Raw genomic sequence first — 20,584 nt, 5'->3', positions numbered from 1 at the left:
CCATTCTCCATCAGTTTCCGTATATATGGAGGTGTGCTTTCCGGGAAGCATTGTTGTGAATGAAATAGAAGTAGCAGCACCTCTGCCCTCTCTTGGTCCAAGTGGTTAACGAGACAGATCAAGTAAAAAATGTATGCCTTAATGGTATGGCAAAAATGTGGTGTGAACCAAGTCTAAATACGCTACTCCCAAAAAATTCCCCCATCAGTTGTTGTCTTAACCTTTGTTGCATCTCTAAGGGTAGTTTCACACGAGGCGAAAATTTGGCCGTGTGATGAAGGCAGAGCGACAATGAGCATGTCGGTTGGTGCTCCCTAATAACGTGTACATGGGCAGATAATTGCCAATACGGTGGCAAACTATCGTTTCTATAATCATTTTTCCCCAGATAGAATTAATTCATCGGCAGCACATCTCACTATTTCCATGGGGAGAAGTGTTACTGATGAGCAAGCATTTTTATGCCTACACAACGAATAAGCATTCGCTTGTTCGTCGGCTCATCATGTATATATTCACTTGGGCTGATGATTGCAGAAACAGCTGTATAGGTGATAGTTCTTGCCCAAATCATCAGACCATGCAAAGTCATGTTACAGTATATTCATATATCATCAAACTTAATGGTGCACAATAGAGAATGCAAATAAAAGGTTTCTTTTAGGGTAACACTGAATCATCCCACTTTATTCCCTACCCATCTTAAACCGAGAGTCTGCTGGCCGGCATCCTGGCTGAGTCAATGGGCTTTGTGCACTGAGTTAATTTCAGCGGGAAGCAGATGTTCTCAATGCAGTGGTCAGGGTTGATATTACAGGCAAAGTTCACATTCACTTCAGTGGTAACTTAGCCTGTAATACCAAGCCTGGCCACTACAGTGGGAATGGAGCTATCTGCTTCCTGCAGAAATTAGCTTAGTGCATGAGTGTAAAACTGCTCATCAAAGGGGGTCCTGTATGGCAGACCCCTGCTGATCTTCTATTGATGATCTATCCTGTGAATAGACCATTTATAGTTTACACCTGGACAATTCCTTTAATACATTTTACATCTCTAAATATACAGATACCAGCTGGTGACCGGCTCATGCATATATAGTATCCTGATTAGCATAAAAGATGAGTCGCATCTGAATTCTGAGTCTTGAATTAAAGGGGTTTTCTGAGCAATTTGTTTTGATGACGCATCCTGAGGATAGGTCATCAATAGTTGATTGGCTTGGGTCCTCCACTCAATGAGTAGTTTGGGCACCCGGCAAAACATAGGAAGTATGAAGCGGAAACAGATTGTTCTGTTTCCGCTTCATAGTGGCCAGCATTGGTAATTGCAGGCACAGCATTAATTGATTTTAATTGGAGTGCTCCTGCAATCACCATCTCTGGCCACCAAGCAGGGGTTAGCTTAATCTGCTGCACACTCTATTTTGCAAGTAACAGTGGGCCCCCGAACAACTGATCAGCCAGGGTCCCGAGCAGCGGACTCCGGCTGACCAACTACTGATGACCTATCCCGTGGATAGGTCATCAATACAATTTGTGTAGAAAACCCCTTTTAAGTTTAAAGAGAATGTAGAGATATAGAAGAATGGTTTCTTTCTTTCAAAATTAGCGCTACACCTCTCCACAGGTTATGTGTGGTATTGCAGCTCCTCTTTATTCACTTTAATATTTTTGAGCTGCAACACCACACGCATCCCATGGACATGTGTGGTAGTGTTTTATGGAAGAAAGCAGCTATGTCTTTTTTAATCTTAGACTAGACCTTTAAGTTTATTTAGTTAAAGAACCCATGTCCAAACATGCATTAGCAGAGTCTAGGGTTGAACCCCAATCTACAGTTATAATTCTTGTGAGTGGATTTCTTCATGTTAATGGACTCTCTGTGCATTTTCTAGTCAATTATAACCCACGTGCAAGCCGCTGAACCGGTCAAGACGACAAATCAGCATGAACTACCGTCCAGGGAAGCTCAACTTCTCTCCCTGGAAAACATGAAGGAGTTTGACGTACTGGTCATTGGTGGAGGAGCCACTGGCTGTGGATGTGCTTTGGATGCGGTTACTAGAGGTATGAAATATGCAAGAGTATTTATGGAATCTGCTGCGCATAATAACTTGGTTTTAAAAGGGAAATATCATAGACACCATTGGTAAAGCATCCCCTTTTTGAGAAAATGATCAAGAGTAACTCCTCTGTTCAGAAACGGTATGCATTGGTTATCCTAGTCAGTTTAGGTAGGACTACATGGGGAATTGAGTCATGCAGTTGTGTGAAATGTTGATTCCAAGCAATATCATCACCTCCACTTTATAAATGCACCCATAAAGGGTATCCCATCTACTTCGTAGGCAGTTAAGTTATTGTGCCACAGGATATCTTGATGCACCAGCATATGAGGTTGTCTTGATCATAATATCATGGACTCTTGTAACCTGACTATATCGTGGGTGCATTGCATCGTACCCAGATATGATGCAGATCCAAAGCTGTAGGACAGATGCCTCCAGTCATTGACTTTCCAGATATTGTGAAATGACTATTTCCAACCAGTGGATGTCCAAGCATGCTCGTAATTGTCATTTCGGATCAACAGAAAAGCCAAAGGACTTGATGGTTTGCGTTGTCACTCAACTGTTGGTATCCCATCTAGAGAACCTACGTCTAATAAGGAGGAGCGCTAATACAGTGCAGATTCTCTAGGTTCAGACTATGTCTTTATTACCTATCACTGAATAATTGTGGCCTTTTCTAAAACCATGACAGGTCTTAAAACTGCTCTTGTGGAAAGAGATGACTTTTCCTCTGGGACCAGCAGCAGAAGCACCAAGCTCATCCATGGAGGTGTCCGGTATCTCCAGAAAGCCATCATGAAGCTAGATGTGGAGCAGGTAACGCTCATGGTTGATGTTGTGCAGTCACGTATGTGAGATATCTCATTAACAAGATATTGATCCCAGGATCTAATAATTTGCTATTCTCTGTAATAAATAGGTGACTGGGAGCATTGTGCCATTGACATTTATAGATGATGTTTCATTTCGCTTTGACCAAACAAACCATACAAGAGACCCCAGGCGTGTTAAAAATGCAAATATGCAAAGAAATGTTGTTCTTTTGTGCTGATTGATTTCATACATATTTGGTTTGCTTTGAACTTAAAGTACATCAAAAACAGAAAACTTTACAAGTATGAATTATAATGCTCACCTGCTCTAATATAAGTTTATTCTACAGTCTTAAAACTTGTTTTCCAACTTTTCATTACGTATGTAAAAAAAAGTCTGATCAGCAAGCATCTTAACTGTTAGGATCCCTTCTGATCCTTAGGTCTTACTCACATGGGGAATTTTAATGTCTGAGTTCTGTCCGAGCTTTAAACCAACAGAGCTCGGACTCATTAAAGTCAATGAGGCTTATTTACTAATACTGTTTGAAAGTTAGACAGTGCAGACATAGACTAGACAGTCTTAAAATGTGCCAGATTTATCATCGTAGCTCTGCTAAATGATAAATCTGTTAAATTCTAAACAGTGGTGGCGAACGCGTCACCGTCGGCTGCTCACTTCTGTAGTAAATCTTGTCTCCACCGGAACTACTGGTGGAGACAAGAGTGACAGGGCGGTGACTCCCCCTGCACCTGATTAGGTGGTGAGCTGGGTCCCGTGCAGGTCCTGCCAGGACAGTAAGGGTGTCCTACAATTTCAAGGCAGCCAATCGGGAGCTAGGCGTGTGACAGGGGCGTTGCTCCTGTCAAACCCCTAGCTTTCGGTAGTGCCAAGGTACAATAATACCGCGAATACCGGCAGGGGCCTCGGCTCCCCTGCCGGCATTCACTCAGCAGCGCTGCTGTCTGCGCTGATCCCGGCACACACTGTGACGTCAGTGTGCAGCTGGGATCCTCCCCCCCCTCCCCCGACGTCTCCCACTTGGTCCTGCGAGAGCAGGGGGAGGAGGTGTCACGCAGCACACTGATGTCAGTGTGCACCTGTGATCAGCGTTGCTGGAGGGAGCACCGGGCAGAGGAGAAGCGGCGCTTCCACGAGGAGGAGGGGGTAAGTATGTGGGTCTCTGGTGGGGAATGGGGGGCAGTTGTGGGGTGTCCCTATTTCTACTGGGGGCCGCCGTGGGGTGTCACTATTGCTACTGGGGGCTGCTGTGGGGTGTCACTATTATCGATGGGGTATATTTACATGTGGCGGAAATGGGCAGGGCTGTTTCAAAGTAGACAGCGTGCAGATTTTGACTGCTTTTTGGATGCAGAGGTGCTGCAAAATTTTCCTTGCAATCTGGTGCAATTTTTGGCATAAATTAGATCGTGCCCATTTTTTTTACATGAGTCAGAAAAACTGTCTGAAAGTGTCTAAAACACATAGTAAATGTGGCGTAAAGCCTGTAGGACAGTTTTCTGGCACAATTTGCACCAGAAAATTGTTGTGTTTTCAATAGTAAATCAGCCCCAAAGTTTGTATTTACATACATCATTTTTTTCACACACTAATGGCCTGTGAAGAAACATTGCAGTATTTCCTATGCTGGTGCAGTTCTCAGACCAGAATGACCCATTCAAGTAAAAAAAAACAAAAACAGAATATATGCTTGTGTGCTTCATTTTTTTCACGCACCCATTGACTTCAGTAGGAATTTTAAATTATATCTATTGAGCCACCTTTTGTTTTTTGGGGTTGGGGTTTGCCGCACATGAAAAGCAGATGACATTTGCATGACTCTTGTGCATTAAAAACACAAAAACTGATTGAAACACACATGTACACTCTCAGTGAAACTATCTGTTTTTCATTGACTAAAACTGGACTTAAGAGTCGAAGCACCTTGTTCTTACATCAAATGGTGAAGTATATTCCAGCCACTGGATAAATAAATTGTAGTTCAGTGAAGATTCAACCACCGATCACTAGAACGGGGAATTCCATTGCCCTTTGGCCGCACAGGGAAAATCTGCAGAAATTTTGGTAGGAATAGGCAACAATTATTTTTGCGTTTGTGTTGGAATTAGTTATCTCCTTCCCTCTTAGATCTGCTCAAGATCATGGAGCTGAGCTGCAATACAAATTACAGGCGATGTCCAAGAGTGGTTCTGTTTTTAGAAAAAAAGGTAGACCTCCCTTTATAATTCTAGACATCCCCTTTAATTTTCAACCACCATCTTGTGCCTGTGGTCAGCTTTAGCCACCGTGATTAGGTTAAAGGAGTTGTCTGGAACATTTACAATTGATCAACGCTTAGGATTGGTCATCAATAATCGGTTCTTAGGATAGGTCAACAATAGTTGAACAGAGGGAGTCCCTGATGATCAGCTGATCGCTAGGTCTGCTGACAATGTGGACAGCGCTGTCCACACTGACAGCAGATCTGACAATTAGCTGATCACTAGGGATCCTGAGCAGTGGACCCTCCCTGATCAACTATTGATGACCTATCCCGAGGATAGGTTATCCATGCTAGAAGTCCCAGACAACCCCTTTAACAATTGCGCTCTCTATAAACTACCACAGAACACCTCATCCCGCCTGCTATCGCACACATGCCTGATGCAAAGGAGGCAAAAATACATCTCACAAGCTGAAAATAACCCGTCTCAATTTTTCTAGACTCCCAACTAGCTTCTTAAAGAGAAATTGTCTGAAATTAGCAAGAAGAGGTCTGCTTTTCTTCAATAAAAAGCACCATTCTTGTGTATTGGCTGTCTGGTATCGCAGCTCATACTTCAGAAGTTTGTATAACCACAAGTTTGTGGTTGAATTATAGAAGCATTGCCATGCAGCGTCGCAGCCATGTCAGGGGTCATTCAGTTTATAGTGAACACTGGTCGTCACCAGGACGTATCTGATGCGTCAACAACCATTTCCTCCAGATGACACTAAGATGCGATGATACAGAGTGAATAAGCTGACCTAGGTGAATTACCGTAAATACGATTAGTAAACCACACGTAATTATGCCTAGTAGAAAGCCCGTCTCAGGATGATGACTACGATCTCTCTCTGAGACCCCTGCTGATCGCTCAACTGAAAGGACTGCACCACTCACCCGATATTTTGTGCCTCTTTGGCTGTCATTGTTGCATGCTGGCTCCTCTTGGCAGCTAAAGATGGACTCATAGACTTCTATAGACACCTATGCATCCATCTTCCACATTCAAGCGGAGCTGACAAGCAACGATGACAGCCTATGTGGCACAGAACTCGGTTGAGTGCTGCAACCCTTTGAGATCAGCGGGGGTCTCATCACCTGGATCCCCACTGATCTAACTTTTGGCACCTTGCCTTTTAACGTGTCAAAAGTTTTTTTTAAAATGCAGTTATTCTTTAAAAGAAAAATATATAAATTTGTCTTAATTGTACCGACCCAAAGAATAAAGTTGACGTGTTGTTTATATAGAATGATGAATGCTAAGAAAATATAAACAAAAACTTAAAAAAATAGCAGAATTACTGTTAGAAAAACAAACAAACAAACAAAAAAAGAATAAGCAGCTATATTGGCAGAAAAGTTAAAAAAAAGTTGCAGCTGTTGAAATGTAGCAAATCAAAATTGATGATAATGCGCTGTATCCTTAAAGGCACACTACTGCAAAAGGCACGATTATGCAGGAGACTTGCCATAGCGGTTCTAAAGCACACAAATTGCCACCTATGCTTCCTGCATCCCTAATTATTTCCATATTTATTAATAAGCCTTTAAAAACATCTTGTGTATGGGGTAAACTAAACACCCTGACAGTATATGACATTCTAGAAGAATTAGAATTACCGACCTAGATCAAGTTAAAACTCTCCTTCCAAAGTCTCCACCCAACTTTGTGGAGACATTGGATATTTTTAGATTGTTTGCCAGATTTTAAGACTTGTTCCACAATAACTTTTGAGACCCAATGTGGTTTGAAAATTACTTAACCCCTACAGAAAATCTTAACATGACTAGATAATGGGCTACTGCTAGACTATTCTTCTAACAAACCTTGGTTTCTAAGACATTGGAAAAGAGTTGAAAATTACATTTTCTAAGGAGGACATAAGCAAACTCTTAACAACTGACTCTCATTCGCTAGGTGTATCCGTATTCAGGAAAACTTACAAACTGCCTTCAAGATGATATATAACCCTAGATGGTTTATTTAAATTAAACTTCTGGCCCTCAGATTGTGGTTAGAGGTGTTTAATCTACACAGTTACCTTATTCATATTTGGTGGGACTGCCCAGTAATTAAGCCTTCCTGATTAGCTCAATAAAATATGCTCAATTGCACTCAATTTGTTCCCCAAAGTGGATCTCCTTTGGAAACCCTCCATTTCAACCCTTCACACACGAACCTCCCAACGTTTCTAATTATAGTGGAAAAGCTTATGATCCCTTTGATGTGGCGAGCTGCTGATCCACCAGACCTCTCTGAGTAGAGAGGCAGAGTCTCCCAAATATATCACTTTGAGGAGATCACTGGTTGGGAAACGGGGACTAGAGGTACATCACTGTCAAAACATGGATAGACTATGTCAATAATACAAGCTAACTCCTCTTATAATTCTGCCATTGATAACCTATCCTAAGGTTGAGTCATCAATAATTTTAGCCTGGAAAAGCTCTTTAAGAAATTAATTTGCACAAAGTTTTGGGCTTAAAAATTACTTAAGGGTAAAAAATAGAGATTAACTTTAAAACACTGAAATCTGATAATCCTTTTAACATTAACAGTAAACAGGCGTAAACCAAGTGATCCTCTAACTACCGAAGGTTTATATCTCATCTCTATGTAATATCTTCTTCACAACTGAAATACAACTGGAAGATTCTCCATCCTGGGGAGCCGAGTAACAAATTGAACGAGGGCCTTCAAGTCTTAAATCTTTATTAAGTTGTGGCTAATTATATTATTGACAGGTGCACTGACAGCCTTATTGTCCCTGATGGTATTCATTGGTTCATTTACTACATCTACAAGTCCGCCAAAGGCTCTGTGTTTTATGAATCAATTTAACTTGGATAGTAATGTTTTTTTCTCTAGCATTGCTGATGGGCAAGATAACACACTCCGATTCACAGGACTGTATATCGGGCTAGTTATGTAGCAAATGAGCGGAGGGAAAAACGACATGGATGAGGGGAAAGAAAGCAAATTGTTAACTATTAACCCCCCACCCCCACCCCTCTTAGCTAATGACAGCCAACATAAAGAAACTCAGTAATTCCTCCTAGGCCTGTTATTTGTATTCTAGGAATCACAGATTTTGTAACTAGAAGCTCTGTCAACAGGGAATGTGTTTCATATTTAGTTTTATTTTGTATATTTGCTTTTTTCTTCACTACTTAATGGGTTCTTGATCATTTCACATGCACCTGAATATGGAAAAAGGTGCCGTGTGAACCTTAAAGGGGTTGTGCTAAGAGTGCAACATCCTGCTCATATACCATAGTAGGGACATATGGACATCATAGAGTGGGGTCACCTAATCATACCCCTCCCCTCCCTCTGTGACTCAGAACAGAAAGCCACTCAGAAAGAGTTCTTGGTTCTGTTCTGGTGGACCTTGTGCCACTTTGATATTACTGGACAGCCGTTCATGTAATCCTGTAATACATTTACCCTACAGAGGTCTCTGCTGGAGAAATGTGGGACAGGCTGTGGCTTTTCCTGAGCAAATTACCAGGGATGCCAAGAGCAGGAATGGAGCAATCAGCTGATCAACCTAGGCCCCGCATTCTCAACATGGCTGTGTGACACTGCCACAACCCATTTAAAGACGTTGCCCAGCCCCATGATTGTTTTTACTAACAGCTTAAAAGGCTATAAATATTTAGTATCTCCTGATACATTCATGCCGATGCTTTCCAGCTCTTCCCAGTCTTTGTTGACCCAGCTTCCATCATAACATGTCAACAGAATTTGTGACCGCTGCAGCCAATGCCATGTCATTGGTGGTGACATGATATATGGCCAATGCTGTCAATTATGGATGGTAGTGGTGACCATGGTGGTAGTACATGTCGCAACTAAAGCCAGTGATTGGCTGCAGTGATCATGTGTTGTGTTGACATGTCACTGCTAAAGCAGAGTGGAAAGAGACCGGTGGGGGCCCGGAAAGCGACAGCATGAGAGCAGCAGGAAATCTGTAAGCTGAATACTACTTCTATTTTCTAGCATTGTAAGCTACTTGTATAAAGAAAAAAAAGTCATTGGATTGGGCAACTCCCTTAACCCCTTAAGGACCAAGTGCGGTAAATATACGGCACTTAGTCCTGGGCTTTAATCTCGGCCAATAGTAAAAATATGGAGCAGGACCTTCTCCTTTCCCCAGTACATAGTGCTCACTGAGAACTATGTACTAAAAAGTGAAAGTGGAAGTGTTTCTTCCACTATGCAAGCCGGCAGTCAAGTGTGTAATACAAAAACCCCAAAAACACGTGAATGACCCCCGGGGGTCTTATATGACGTCATGGGGGACATACACTACCGTTCAAAAGTTTGGGGTCACATTGAAATGTCCTTATTTTTGAAGGAAAAGCACTGTACTTTTCAATGAAGATAACTTTAAACTAGTCCTAACTTTAAACAAATGCACTCTATACATTGCTAATGTGGTAAATGACTACTAGCTGCAAATGTCTGGTTTTTTGTGCAATATCTACAAAGGTGTATAGAGGCCCATTTCCAGCAACTATCACTCCAGTGTTCTAATGGTACAATGTGTTTGCTCATTGGCTCAGAAGGCTAATTGATGATTAGAAAACCCTTGTGCAATCATGTTCACACATCTGAAAACAGTCTAGCTCGTTACAGAAGCTACAAAACTGACCTTCCTGTGAGCAGATTGAGTTTCTGGAGCATCACATTTGTGGGGTCAATTAAACGCTCAAAATGGCCAGAAAAAGAGAACTTTCATCTGAAACTCGACAGTCTATTCTTGTTCTTAGAAATGAAGGCTATTCCATGCGAGAAATTGCTAAGAAATTGAAGATTTCCTACAACGGTGTGTACTACTCCCTTCAGAGCACAGCTCAAACAGGCTCTAACCAGAGTAGAAAAAGAAGTGGGAGGCCGCGTTGCACAACTAAGCAAGAAGATAAGCACATTAGAGTCTCTAGTTTGAGAAACAGACGCCTCACAGGTACCCAACTGGCATCTTCATTAAATAGTACCCGCAAAACACCAGTGTCAACATCTACAGTGAAGAGGCGGCTGCGGGATTTTGGGCTTCAGGGCAGAGTGGCAAAGAAAAAGCCATATCTGAGACTGGCCAATAAAAGAAAAAGATTAAGATGGGCAAAAGAACACAGACATTGGACAGAGGAAGACTGGAAAAAAGTGTTGTGGACGGATGAATCCAAGTTTGAGGTGTTTGGATCACAAAGAAGAACGTTTGTGAGACGCAGAACAAATGAAAAGATGCTGGAAGAATGCCTGACGCCATCTGTTAAGCATGGTGGAGGTAATGTGATGGTCTGGGGTTGCTTTGGTGCTGGTAAGGTGGGAGATTTGTACAGGGTAAAAGGGATTCTGAATAAGGAAGGCTATCACTCCATTTTGCAACGCCATGCCATACCCAGTGGACAGCGCTTGATTGGAACCAATTTCATCCTACAACAGGACAATGACCCTAAACACACCTCCAAATTGTGCAAGAACTATTTACAGCAGAAGCAGGCAGCTGGTATTCTATCGGTAATGGAGTGGCCAGCGCAGTCACCAGATCTGAACCCCATTGAGCTGTTGTGGGAGCAGCTTGACCGTATGGTACGCCAGAAGTGCCCATCCAACCAATCCAACTTGTGGGAGATGCTTCTAGAAGCGTGGGGTGCAATTTCACAAGCTTACCTCAACAAATTAACAGCTAGAATGTCAAAGGTGTGCAATGCTGTAATTGCTGCAAAAGGAGGATTCTTTGACGAAAGCAAAGTTTGATGTAAAAACAATGTTATTTCAAATACAAATCATTATTTCTAACCTTGTCAATGTCTTGACTCTATTTTCTATTCATTTCACAACGCATGGTGGTGAATAAGTGTGACTTTTCATGGAAAACACAAAATTGTTTGGGTGACCCCAAACTTTTGAACGGTAGTGTAGATGGTAAAAAAAAATATTTTGGTAGCTGAAGGAAAATAAATAGAACAGTTAAACCACCACATGGGTAAAATCCCTAAAAACTGTCTGCTCCTTAAGGTACAAAACAGTCTGTACCTTAAGAAGTTAAATAGGTTATACCATAAAGGTAACATCTTTCCATATGTCTCATAAGGGCATAGACCGTGTCCCTGCTTCGGACCCCTTTTTGTATAAGGGACAATGAAGAACTACTTACAAGCAGCTGTTCTCACTTTGGTAATACTACAGCAGATCACTGCGCGTTCCAGAAGTCTGACTTATTCACTGGGGTGGCTATCTTTAGAGACGGAGTTGTCTTAAAGGGTTTTTCCTCGCAATTAAATATTAATTTACTCTTCTAGATTAAGAAAAGCATACGTTCTTAATTGCCAGAAACCAGCCTTCCCACATCTGTTGATAGAAAATTTAAAAAATTATGGCTCTTAGAATATGACAACACAAATTTTTTGAAAAACATGTTTTTAATGTGGAAAAGTAGTAAAGCCTGAAAAAAAACGATGTAAATTTAGTATCACAGTCATCCTGGTAAGTAGAATACCACACAACGAATGGCGTAAAAACGCAAAACGCCAAAAATGTAGAATCAACATCTTTTTAAAAATTTCCTATTCCACTCAAAAAACATTAATAAAAGTTTTTTAATACATTATTTGTACATCTGAAGGGTTTTATGCAAAATACAATTCAACCTGCATAAGACAAGCCCTTATAGGACTACTTGTCAATTTGTACAAAAATAATCAGGGAAGGAGTCGCTGCTGCCTCGCTTCTTTCCGAGGATCAGTAAACATACTTTGTATATCTAAAATGAAGGATCTTAATTAGAGATGAGCGAGCATACTCGTCCGAGCTTGATGCTCGTTCGAGTATTAGGGTGCTCGAGATGCTCGTTACTCGAGACGAGCACCACGCGGTACTCGTCTCGATTAAACGAGCACTGACCATTGAATTCAATGGAGCCGGCAATACAGCCGGCTCCATTCAAAACAATGGCCTGCTGGCTCCCTGCATTCCTTTTCAGAGAAGGACTTTACATATAAGCCCTTCCCTGAAAAAGAAAGATTTTAGTGTAAAAAAGAATAAAAATGCAGGCATTCTCTTCAAAGGAGCCACTGCTGCTGCTGCCGGCGGCTCCATTGAAGACAATGGTCTGCTGGCACACCTGAATTCTTTTTCAGGGAAGGGTTTTACATATAAGCCATTCCCTGGAAATGAATTAAAAGTGATTTTAAAAAACAAAAAAATAGATACTCACCTCCCTTCAGCTGCCGGGGCACAGCTGCGTCTTCTCCTGCTGTCCCCTGCACTGTGGTGCTGAACTGCTGATCTATCACCAGCCGGGGATTTAAAATCCCCGCCTGCTGAAAGAGCTGAATGTGATTGGCTGAGGTGCTCAGCCAATCAGAGGCAGCTCTCACTCACACCCATTCATGAATTCATGAATGGGTGAGTGCTGCCTCTGATTGGCTCAGCGCAGGGACCAATCAGGGGCAGCTCTCAGCTGTCAATCAGAGGCAGCACTCACGCACCCATTCATGAATTCATGAATGGGTGTGAGTGAGAGCTGCTTCTGATTGGTGAGGCTGTGACCAATCAGAGGCAGCTCATTCAGCAGGCGGGGATTTTAAATCCCCGGCTGCTGAATACTACTCAGAGCAGTTCAGGAGAACTGCCGGCCAGACGCGGCTGGACTCCGGCTTCAGCGGAAAGGTGAGTATACATTTTTTTTTTTTACACATTTTAGGATGATTTTCAAGTAAGGGCTTATATTTTTAAGCCCTTCCCGAAAATTCATCCAGCGCTCGCCGGCAGCCCATTGCTTTCAATGGAGCCGGCTGTATTGCCGACTCCATTGAATTCAATGGGCTAACATCATTCTTCTCTGCCTCAGCTGTTATGGCTGTGGCAGAGGAGAACGATCTTTATGCTGACAGTGCGGCGGGGGGGGGGGGCACTCTTGCCGCTATTGTGGCTTAATAGTGGGGCCTGGGAACTTGAGATGCAGCCCAACATGTAGCCCCTCGCCTGCCCTATCCGTTGCTGTGTCGTTCCCATCTTTTTCGTGAATTTCCCAGATTTTCACAAATAAAAACCTTAGCGAGCATCGGCGAAATACAAAAATGCTCGAGTCGCCCATTGACTTTATTGGGGTTCGTTACTCGAAACGAACCCTCGAGCATCGCGGGAAGTTCGACTCGAGTAACGAGCACTCGAGCATTTTGGTGCTCGCTCATCTCTAGTCCTAATTTAATAGTTATTGCTGCATTAAGACCTTTTCTTGTGTCACTCTTGGATCCAGTTCACACCCATTTTAAGTCATGCAAGTGATGTCTGTTTTGTCATGTTCCCCCTCAAAGGGGTTGTCCCGCGCCAAAACGGGTTTTTTTTTTTTTTGCATAGTCCCCCCGTTCAGCGGAGGACAAACCCAAGGGATGTGTTGAAATAAAAAAAAATTTTTACTTACCCGAATCCCCTCTCTGCAACTTCTTCCTTCTTTTCCTCCAAGATGGCCGCCGGGATCTTCACCCACGATGCACCGCGGGTCTTCTCCCATGGTGCACAGTGGGCTCTGTGCGGTCCATTGCCGATTCCAGCCTCCTGATTGGCTGGAATCGGCACACGTGATGGGGCGGAGCTACATGATGATGCGTAGAAGGTGGAGGAGCCAGAACGCCGCTCGTGCCCAGACCAACCAGAAGGGAGAAGACCCTTCTGCGCAAGCGCGTCTAATCGGGCGATTAGACACTGAAATTAGACGGCACCATGGAGACGGGGACGCCAGCGCAGGGAAGGTAAGTGAATAACTTCTGTATGGCACATATTTCATGCACGATGTATATTACAAAGTGCATGTATATGGCCATACAGAAGTGTTTAACTTAACTTGTCATCGCGGGACAACCCCTTTAAGGGCTTATGCCCACGGCCGGATTTCTGCCGCGTTTTACGTGGCGGAAATCCGTGGTGTTGCCCTGCAGCTATTAGGTTCTATTGAATTTAATAGCTCAATGTTGACGGTGTGGAATTCCACCGTGGAATTCTGCAGCATGAAAGAAAATGCGGCAGGTTCTAAATGCCACGGGAATACGCTTGGCCAGCTTCCATTGTAGTCAAAGGAAGCCGGCCGTCACACTATACTTTCACTGTAGCACAGCGGAAGTATCGCATAAATATGCGCCCCACCCACCGCCAGCCGTGTCCTCTAACACTGCCGGCGCATCATGCACTGTACTGCGCACGTGCGCCGGTACTCCATGCGGGACGCGTACGCCGGATCGGGAGCGGTAAGTAGGAGGGTTTGGGGGGGCTCTGTGGTGTGCAATATTCCGCTGGCGGAGTCCGTCGCGGCCATGGGCACGAGGCCTAAAGGCTATGAACAGCTTTTAAGCTAAGAAGGGGGGCAGTTAAATTCATGGATATTTTGCTAACAATTATTTTTGTGGTAGGGTTTCTTTAAAAATGTTTGCACAGTTTGTCTTCTGCAGCTCCTACGTATCACTGTTTATAGACACTGAAGTCTAAGGGTCCTTTTACATATAACGAGTGTCGGGCAACTGATGCCTGACACTTGTCCCTGCGATGCTCACTCTGCACAAGAGCAAGCATCGTTGGATTGAGAGCGGGGCCAGCAGAGGGGCGGGTCGGCTGGAGGAGACTTCTTTCTGCGCTCTCCTCCCGCACCTCTCCATTCACTGTTAGCAGTGGCTGTTCAGTACTGAACAGCTGCTGTTTACACCGAATGATGTGTCGTTTGAATTTTAAGCTGCTTAAAACTGGACGATTCGTTCAAAACCCCGCAGGAGAACGATAATCGTCCTGTGTAAAAGGAACTTTAGTCTCAGTAGGAGATCTGTCAGTGTGCTATAGACTGACAGCTTAAGGTGCTTTTACACAGGACCAACTGTCAGGTGCAGAATGCCCTGCAGTTGTCCTAACGATGATTGTTCCTGTGCTTTTACACAGGACTGATCATCGCTCAGTGAATGGAGGCGAAGTGGGCCGGGGATCATTCCAGCCCATCTATCTACTTTCACAGTCAACAGGCAGTCATCCATCGATGAACAGCTGCCTGTTTACACGGGCCGATCGTCGTTCAGTGGATATGCATGCAGAAGCTGAACGATGAACAATAAGCGAGCAAATTCTCGTTCGTCGCTCAGTCAGTGTATGGATTAACGATAATCGTTCAGATTCTCACTAAATTGTGGGAATCTGAACGATTATCAGCACATGTTAAAGGGCCTTTAGTTTCCCTCTGCTCTCTCCTCTCCTGCATGTTCTTATCAGCTAATTTATGATTTATTGTGGTGATTCTAATTAGAATGTGCAAGAGAGAAAAGAGAAGGCCTTAAAACCAAGCCGCCAGTCCAGCCTCACAGACAGATCTCCTTCCACAGGTTCCTATGTACTGTGATATGTAGTAGCTGCAGAAGACAAATGATTAATCAAACCCTATTGCGAAAATGATTGCTAGCCCGAAATACATGCATTTAAGTGAAAAAATTGCTCCCAGAGGTGTCCATACCCTTTAAATTGCAGAGGAAATTCCCATCTAGTTTTGTCTAAACTAAAAGTGTTGCATGCAAATTGCACCCTCATACGACTTTTGCACAACAGTGTGCATATTACAGTATAGGCCTGTATTCGGTTACAGCTTGTTTGTCCACATTATACTATATTTTTCAGTGTTCTAATTATCTCAAGTTGTTACTCTAAAAATATCATAAAGGGAAAAAATAATATATTCTGATCCTTTCTCTCTCTACAGTATAGACTCGTAAAGGAAGCTCTTCACGAACGTGCCAATCTGTTGGAGATTGCTCCTCATTTATCCGCCCCTCTGCCTATCATGCTGCCAGTGTACAAGTAAGAGACCACCCTTTCATGTTGACTTATATCGGCCCTGTCAAGTTTTCGGTCTTCTCTTCTTCCATTTTCTTTAGCTTTCAACGTTGCTCCGGCCAGCCGTGACCAATAGAAACTTGACAGAAGTGACTCTAATGCCAGTGTGAATATATCCATTGTGTGCTTTCATACTCTTCAGTGATTTACCTGAGTGGCCGGATGTATTGAACCCAATGAAACTTCATTCACTCGTTGTGGTTGAAAACTGCTTGGTTTTCAAAGTGCAATATGAATTGTTAGTCATTGTTATTTCATTGTTTTATCACCGTACGGCCAGAGGTATCAACATTGACATCAAAACCCTAGGTTAGAAGAGTGATTTCTTTTCTCATAGAGACAATTCTAGGAATATTTCCAAAGAATTATACCTTTAAAAATAATCTATGCAAAACCATGATTTTTGCATTTCAGGAATGGTGTATACTTTCCATAGTACCATTTCTCAGGGTTTCCAATTACACTAACCCATGCTAGAAATCATTGCCATAGTGGAAGTACAGATGGTTTTAGGCTCAGTTCACATGATTTTCATTTATAATGGATATATCAACTCATGCCAAATCCACTGTACGATGAATACCACCTACACCCTTCGGATGGAACCTGTTGGCTTCCATAATGTCCTTAGTACTGGACTACTTGCTCTACCGTTCTTCCTGCTACATGAGATGGAATCTGTGACAATCAGATGTGAGCAGAGTCTTGCCAGCACAAACCAATGCAGAGTCACTGTAGTCACCTATACTACTAGACTAGAGATGAGTCAACTTTTGAGGAGGAGGAGGAGGAGTAGGAAGAACAAGAAGCTTGGTTTGTACTGTTGCTTTCCAGTGCCGGGGTTCTAGATTCGAATCTAACAGCATCTGCATGACATTTGTGTGATCTTGTTTAATAATTAGCTTTATTTATATAGCACATATAGATGTTGTGCTTGGTCAGATTAGGACCTAGGACCCCAGCACTGCAAGGTAACAGTGCTAATCACTGAGCCACCAAGCTTCTACCTGCTATTCCTCCTTCCTACTCCAGAACTGTAATTTCTAGAAGTTGACGTGTAAGGATCTGAAGACTCTGAAAATGGACAAATTGTGAAGGCTGGATAATTGCGTCAGACCATTCTTGATGTGCTATGGTTACTTAGGGCCCATCAAAAGTGGTCAGAGGAAAGACAATTGGTGATCCATTGAAGGAATTTTTTCCCTTAAATGAGGAAAATTGGCTTATACCTCATTGTTTTTTTTGCCTTCCTCTGGATCAATATTGGGCATGATAGGCTGAACTAGATGGACCTATTTTTTTTTCAACCTGATATACTATGTTACTATGTCTGGTCCAATTCAATCCAAGAGCTATTGTAACACAAATTGCTAATAAAGTGGCTGTGATAAAAAAAAAGTATCAGAATACATATTGTATCACAGAGTGCTGCATTTAGGGTTTCATAGCCACAGAGTAATCAGAGTGCCCATTCTGCACCTACAATGGGCATATGGACATCTGATGAATCACATTTTTAAATCATGTGGTGCTTTATTTATATAGCTCAGTAGGAGGAGGAACGGGGAGGAGGAATAACAATAAAAATGGTGGTGGTGGCTCAGTGGCTAGTACTGCTGCTTTGCAGTGCTGGCTTTTTAGGTTTAAAGCTGACCAAAGGCAATATCTGCATGGAGTTTGTATGTTCTATATATGTAAAGGTGATTATTATGAAACACAGGGAGAACATACAAACTCTGCAGATGTTGTCAGAACCAAACCTAGGTCCCAGCACTGCAAGGCAACAGTGCTAAGAGGTAACCCACCGGAGAATAGGAACCACTACTACGCCTGAGGTTAGGGTTTGACTGGGTCGGTTTGCTCCATACTAGACTTGCTAGAACCTATTCCACTACTTTTTAGTACACGGTCAGTATACCCTACGATGAACCTTTTAGCAACCGAGTTGCTAAACTTCCTTCAGAGTTTGCTGCAGTAGTATTGTGACACACGAGTGCCATGAATTTAATATCTATGGGTCTCTTTGTTGTGCAGGTGGTGGCAGCTGCCGTACTATTGGGTCGGCATTAAAGCCTACGATCTTGTCGCTGGCAGTCAGTGCCTAAAAAGCAGTTATGTTCTCAGCAAATCCAAAGCCTTAGAGTTATTCCCGATGCTGCAAAAAGACAGACTTGTTGGGGCCATTGTCTATTATGACGGTATGTATGATATTTGTTGTATCACAGTGAATAACCCTTTACAATAACTTCTGTGGTTGTATTGATGGTAATTTTTGCTACTGATCCCTCTTAAAGGAAATGTATGATTGCAAAATGACTTATTTCATTAAAGTGAGTAAAAGAAATGAAAAAGGAGGGTGGAGCAAGACCCAGTGAGGGTAGTGGAATATTTATGGAGTACAAAGAGTTTTCAATGATTGAGTATTTTGAATGGTGGAGGTGCTGCCAACCAGATGACGCTCCACCAGTGTGGGCGTAAGTGTAGCGAAAAGGAAGTGAAAAGAACTGGTATGGAGGCGCAACACTCTAAGCTACTGGAAGATGTAGATCAAAGTCCAATGTGTGATGGTGAAAGCACTTCTTTTTTATTATTTTTTCAGAAATTAAAAACCAGCAATGGAATACGCGTTTCGGGGAAGAACCCCTTCGTCAGTTCGGCTGGATAGGACTGTGTGATAAGTACAAATAGATAATGGAGGAGTGATTAACAAAGAAAGGGGAGGAGAGGGGGAAAAAAAAAAAGAACAAAATTCATATACATAATGAAGTCTCACAAATGTGTCAATAAGAACAATAAATATACGATGAAAACATCGATCTAAACAGTGATAAAATATATATGAGACAAAAAACATAAAAGAATATGAGCATCCGTACATGTAAATTAACATGAGATTTATACAAAACAAATATCTGTTAAAATAGGATGAAGACAATCCTGAGTAAAATACCAATCTTAAAAGTACCAATATGAGAGCGGATGGACTCAAAATCGTGTGGTTGCTTTCAGCTGAATGGGATGACTACAGAATTAAAATGCATGTACAGCCTATTGGGAAATATGAAATGATTGCTACACCCAAGGGGGTGCATAAATAAATGTGTATATGTATGTAAAAATGAGAAGAAAAAAAAAAAAAAAAAAAAAATCTATTGGAAAGCTACTTCAGAATGGTGTGCATTGACAGCATTGGGTTCATGGTGTGGGATAAAGTTAGGAAGAGAAAAAAAAAAAAAAAAAAAAAAAAAAAAAAAAGGGGGGGGGGGGGGAGAAGGGACACCTTTATGTAACCAACAAAAATGAGAATAAAACTAATTAGAAATTGAGATAAGGGGCTCACCAACAGGATGCCTAGGGGTGACACGATTCCAAAGATGTATAGAATGTGTCGGAGGTCCTGAAAATGAAGAATTGTCAGATTAGGGAAGATGTATGGATAATATATGGCAGAGGGTTCTAGCAGGGTAATTAAGTGCAGGGGGACAGTTAGAATGAACTGAGCACTGGAGGGATTTTTTTGCTCCTGATAAAGTCATACTAGGAAGGAAGGGGAAGGGGGGAGGGGGAGGGAAAGGAATTGATGTGTGAATCTATGTTATAGGATAAAAGAGAAGTTTGCTTACCTGTGTGCAGGAGGACAGGGGAGAAAAAAAAAATGCTTTAACAAGGGAGCTGAGGACAAGACAGGGGTATAAATACCTGAGAGAGAGGGCGGGAAAAATAATTCAATGTTGATAGGCTTGACTAAAAAGGGGGCGTGGTTACAGGGTGCATGGATGGATTAGGGAGTTGGGAGGGGGATTCATGTACAAAGTAATTCCTATTGTTTGGTTAGTAAAGGGAGGGAGGTGTGGAGTAAGAAGAGGACTATGCTGGGGGTAAGGCAAATAAGGAAAAACTAAACAATGTCTCTACAGTGACACCTGTTGGAATGCAGCAATCCTGCAAATCAATGTTAATCTGGGGAAAGAAGGAAAGAGAGAGAGGGAAAAAAAATATAAATAAAAAAAAAAATAAAATATAAAATATAAAATATAAAAAATAAATAAAAAAAATAAATAAATAAATAAAAAAAAATAATAAAAAAAAAATATATATATAAATAAAATAAAACCAATCAACTGTCAAAAATGCTTTCCAAACTCTCATTAAGGCCCATAGGTATAAGCGTGTTCAGTTTAAATATCCAAAATATTTCTCGTTTTCTCAGAATTTCAAATCTATTCCTTACATGGGCGGGTATTTGTTCTAAAACTGTTACAGAAAATACTTTAAAATCATTATTATGGACTGCGGTCCCATGCCTGGAAACACTATGGTTTGGATAGCTATTCTTGGTGTTTGATCTATGCTTGTTAATGCGACTTCTCAAGGTCTGGGTGGTGCGTCCAATATACTGAAGCTTGCAGGGACATTCTAGTAGATAGATTACATACGTAGATGAGCAGTTTAGAAATGATTTAATAGAAAATGTCTCTTTTGTCGTACAACTCGTAAAACTAGATCTTTTGTGGCAGATATTGTCACAACACATGCAGCTTTTCTTGCCGCATCGGAAACATCC

The 20,584-nt window shown here is 42.1% G+C and overlaps 1 protein-coding gene across 3 annotated transcripts in view; it reads left to right on the top strand.

Annotated features, from left to right (window-relative positions):
* Positions 1–20,584, top strand: part of GPD2 (glycerol-3-phosphate dehydrogenase 2) — a 164,386-nt gene that overhangs the window by 36,676 nt on the left and 107,126 nt on the right. For all 3 annotated transcript variants that reach the window (XM_066576005.1, XM_066576006.1, XM_066576007.1), the window contains exons 3-6: positions 1,895–2,066; positions 2,763–2,887; positions 15,887–15,984; positions 18,055–18,218. In XM_066576005.1, the coding sequence (XP_066432102.1) occupies positions 1,895–2,066; positions 2,763–2,887; positions 15,887–15,984; positions 18,055–18,218 (559 nt within the window). The remainder of the gene's footprint in view (positions 1–1,894; positions 2,067–2,762; positions 2,888–15,886; positions 15,985–18,054; positions 18,219–20,584) is intronic.

This window comes from Eleutherodactylus coqui, chromosome 8, assembly GCF_035609145.1.
Source record: "Eleutherodactylus coqui strain aEleCoq1 chromosome 8, aEleCoq1.hap1, whole genome shotgun sequence".
Classification (NCBI taxonomy): Eukaryota; Metazoa; Chordata; class Amphibia; order Anura; family Eleutherodactylidae; genus Eleutherodactylus; species Eleutherodactylus coqui.
The sequence above is the reverse complement of the archived record's forward strand: the minus strand, read 5'-3'. Positions and strand labels throughout refer to the sequence as shown.